General features: G+C 45.6%; 1 protein-coding gene across 1 annotated transcript in view; it reads right to left on the minus strand.

The window, feature by feature from the left end:
* The window catches only part of LOC311350224 (monocarboxylate transporter 9-like), an 8819-nt gene extending 4934 nt beyond the window's left edge, over positions 1–3885 (minus strand). Inside the window, exons 1-2 of the mRNA XM_084470225.1 lie at positions 3431–3885; positions 2150–2407 (exon numbers count right to left, since the gene is read on the minus strand). Coding sequence (XP_084326351.1) covers positions 2150–2360 — 211 coding nt within the window. The 5' untranslated portion in view covers positions 2361–2407; positions 3431–3885. The remainder of the gene's footprint in view (positions 1–2149; positions 2408–3430) is intronic.
* Between the last annotated feature and the right edge of the window lie 283 nt (positions 3886–4168).

Below are 4168 nucleotides of genomic sequence, written 5' to 3' on the forward strand. Positions count from 1 at the left end.
GAGAGAGAGAGAGAGAGAGAGAGAGAGAGAGAGAGAGAGAGAGAGAGAGAGAGAGAGAGAGAAAGGGAGGGAAGGGGAGGGAGGGAGGGAGGGAGGGAGAAGAGAGAGGGGAGAGAGAGAGAGAGAGAGAGAGAGAGAGAGAGAGAGAGAGAGAGAGAGAGTGAGATATCCAGCAGGAGATATCGCACAAGAACACAGATGAACAAATAGGACCAAAACAACAACAACAACAACAACAAAAAACTGCAATGCTATAGCATTATTATAGCAATAAACCCATCGTACACAGGACAATATGTTTATTGATAATGCTAATAAGCCTATCAAACACAGGGCAATATATTTATTGATAATGCTAATGAACCCATCAAACACAGGGCAATATGTTTATTGCAGAGCACAAACATCGCCCTTATCACTCACCGCCTCGGTCTCCTCCTTTGACCTCATCATGTGATGTATTATGGATATATTATGCTATATATAACACTTTATTACTCCGCTTTGTTGAATACTCTGGTTCTGATTGGCCGATAACAACATCCAGCGGTCTGTTATTCCTGTATAGCTCACCGCTGCTGGGAATAGCAGACCGCACTTGTTATTCCACCCGTCGCATCTGACTGATTATTTATTATTTATTAGCAGAGGGCAGTAAAAATAATCACTGCGATTTTTAACCACTGCAATAATTATTTGTTATTTTGTTTGGTGTCAAAATTATAGAATAAACAGCCGGGAGAATTCTGTAGGATTTTTTAGAGACAAAAAACAAAGAGTAATGAATTTGATCTGAAACATTTGAAATAAAAAAGGATTTGCATGTGTTTTGCGGTCTGACCGTTTTTTTCTGCTTTGATCATTTGAACGTTTTGAATTTGATCAGGAGGAATTGAATGATTGTATCATTGACACAAACCATGGACAGGGAGAAGCTACAAAGAGAGAACATCAATGGAGACACAAACCAGACGTGACAGCGAGGGAAGATCTGGCCAGAGAGTCAAGGAAAGTGACACTCACGGTCAATACTATTAACCTGCATAGACGCTTGCTAGAATGTACCAGGGAATAGGTAGAATACTGAACTAGTGAGGATAAATGTACTAGCTGTGCCCTTGTACATAGAAGCAGCAGACCAATAATTAGTGATATAAGTTTTCCAACTATGATGACACCTCTTTGAAAAGGGTCTATCAGCTCAGATATTCCTCAACATCATCCAGGTTCAGTTCAATATGATACGAATATGTCCAATTATTTGTCATTTGTATGAGAAAAGAGAATCGTCAGTTTAAAATGATAGCTTTGACTGAATTGGACCTCAATTGGACCTTTTGACTGAATGAGGAACACACAACCACCCTCCACCACAACCAGGCCTGCATGACAGGAGCATGGATATGGATCGGTCGACCGCAATATCCTGTGGGTCAGGTGCACCAACGCAGAGCCATTCTCCAACATTTTTTTTTGTTATTCTTACAGATCTTTTGTTATCATTGCTTTGTTCAAATATTTCTCCATTCCATCTAACTTAGAATGAAGTGGGTCACTCGTCCACTCTCTTTGGTTAACAGATCAGCGTTACTGATCCTGTGAAATCTGTGCACGTAAATAACACCACGCCAGTGGCACACTGTTCCCCCTGTTGAACTATTGGCTTTTCTCGATTTTCCATTTAACCAAAATAACCCAAAGGAGTTAACAAAACCTTCAGATTGAGTAGATGGATGAGAACTTCATAGCAATTGACCTATCCAATTACACCCTTCAAGTTGTTGTTCTCCGAAGACCTGTGCCATGGTGCATTAAACCAGAGTTTAATAATTATCCTAACTGCCTTTGTAACGAGAGATGTGTTTTTTTTTTTTTACAGCGCGGGGGAATTGCACCATACCATTGACAGGTGGCAGTAGGGCGCTTTAATTTGGACCCTGGAAATTGATTCTCTGCTCAAAATATTCCAAATCCTCAGTGTAATCCCATCACCGCATCGTATGTTCATCAACAAATCGCCCTCCTCTGTTACCACCAGTACAGTATCCAGGGATCCGGATGGTTGTTCCCACTGTGCCACGCAGCGAGAGAGAGCAGCCTCCAGCCGCGAGCATACTATACAGTTCACACATCGGGCCCCGCTACTCACTGGCTATGAGGCCCAGTCCGGACACGAGGGAGCCCACCCAGGCGGTCATCCCCTTGCCCTGCTGGAAGGCGGTCAGCCACTCTGGATAGAGGACGCCCACCGACTGGGGGGAGCCGTAGGCCAGCAGCTGGGCCATGAAGCAGGCGATGACGATCGCCCACCCCCACCCTCCGTCGGGGGCCGGGGTTGAGGACCTCATGGTGGCAGCCATGGGGGAGACCTGCGGGGTCAGAGACGGCCTGAACCACAAGCGGGTTCCTGGAGGGGAGAAGAAAGTTGGAAAATTAGTATTTTTTTTTAAGTATCAATAAAGTAAAAATAAAACATATGTTTATAAAGTAGCACCAGAGAGATGTCTGGTGCATAACCAAATGAAGGTTTGTAATCGCAAAATAAACTTTTTTTGTTGAAACTGCTGGTAAGAAAAAAAAAACAGTACAAGTAATTGGTTATTGATTTCCACATGAATAACAAGGTTTCGTTGTTCCTACAAAAACGCATACTCACGCAAAGCCTTGATGTAGTTAAGGCTGCGGGCAGGGCTTGCCTGGCAGAGCCGGCAGGTCAGACTGTATTAAGTGACTGCACCAAACCCACAGCGGGCTGTCCTTTTTGTTTCTCTCGCTCTAAAACCACACCTTTGAGGAGGAGAGAGCGTCAAGTGGACAGTTGGTCTGCCTTTGATTATATTAAAGATTCACCTCAAATCTGGCCCCTTCGAATTCTGCACCGTCAGACACTGAGCGGACTGAACGAGGTACATGTTTATTTGCGTTGTGCAGATGCCTGAAGATACTTTACCAATCTTTACTCATCGATATTGTTTTATCTACGGCGTCTATGAGCGCAGACGCCTATTGCAGAAGCCTGCCGGTATTGCAGCAGCTGCATCGCACATCTCTCCTCCCCTCCGGGGTTCATCGAGCGTTCAAAAGCTTCCCACCAACCCCTATGTATCGACCAGCCTTTGTGTACTCCACTACTACAGTCACTGCTCTAACGCAACAGCGATGACCACAACACACGTTCAATAAAGTAAAGAAAAAAGCATCCACGTCAAATGTTTCTTTGTAAAACGGTTCCTGGAAATCGAAATGTCAATACTTTTTTTCCCCCTTTTCTTTTCTGCTTTTGGGGGAAAACTATATAATGTCAACAAAAATGACGTAATATCAGCGTAAAATTTGGACGTCTGATCATTTACGTTGAGCTCAACACAACAACAACAACGTAAACCCAGAACCCAGACAATGGTAAGATGAGCCTGCATGCGGCACCCACCTCGACAATAACAACAACAACAGCAGCAGCGGCAGCAGCAGCAGCAGCACCAGCACCTGCCGAGGAGGATCCCCGTCCGCAGGGAGGAGGGTCCATGAGTGGGGGTCCTCCTCTGCCCGGATCAAACCTCTCAGGTATGTAGTCCGCAGGGAGGGGTCCATATAAGGTCCTCTCCCCCAACGGATGGAGCCTCAGGTGTGCAGCGTTAAGCCAGCACGAGCTAATACGCACGCATCGTCATCGCCCACGGATGCCGCGCATCCTAAGCCGGGCCGCGCTGAGGGTTTGTTCTCAGGCCCCGTCTGGCGTCTGGCTCCTCCAGCAACCACAGCTGGCGCCGTGCAAGACACCGAGCAAACCGGTTCAAAGCTGTTCTCGCTGGCCGGGGGTTCACGCGCGCGACGGAAGAAACAAGAGGAAGCGAGCGTGTGAGCGTGAAGCGGGGGGGACGCGCGCACACGTGCTTGTGGTCGCCGAGGAAATGAAGGACGCTATACGGAGAGTTATGTTGGTGTTTACTGCTGTTTATGCGATTTATATAATGTGTCAGCGCCGTCATCGTCATTTTCCCAAGAATTATTGTAATCGGTTTAATCCTATGCCAAGTCAAATAAAACAGTGCTTTGTTGTGTGAATTAGCGTCATCATTTGGACAAAATAAAGGGCCTATATATAAGCCTATGACTATTAAAAATAATAATACATCAAGGAAAATTGCCTAGAAATAGTCGCCCTTCT

This window comes from Micromesistius poutassou (assembly GCF_964030765.1).
Source record: "Micromesistius poutassou genome assembly, chromosome: 7".
Lineage (NCBI taxonomy): Eukaryota > Metazoa > Chordata > Actinopteri > Gadiformes > Gadidae > Micromesistius > Micromesistius poutassou.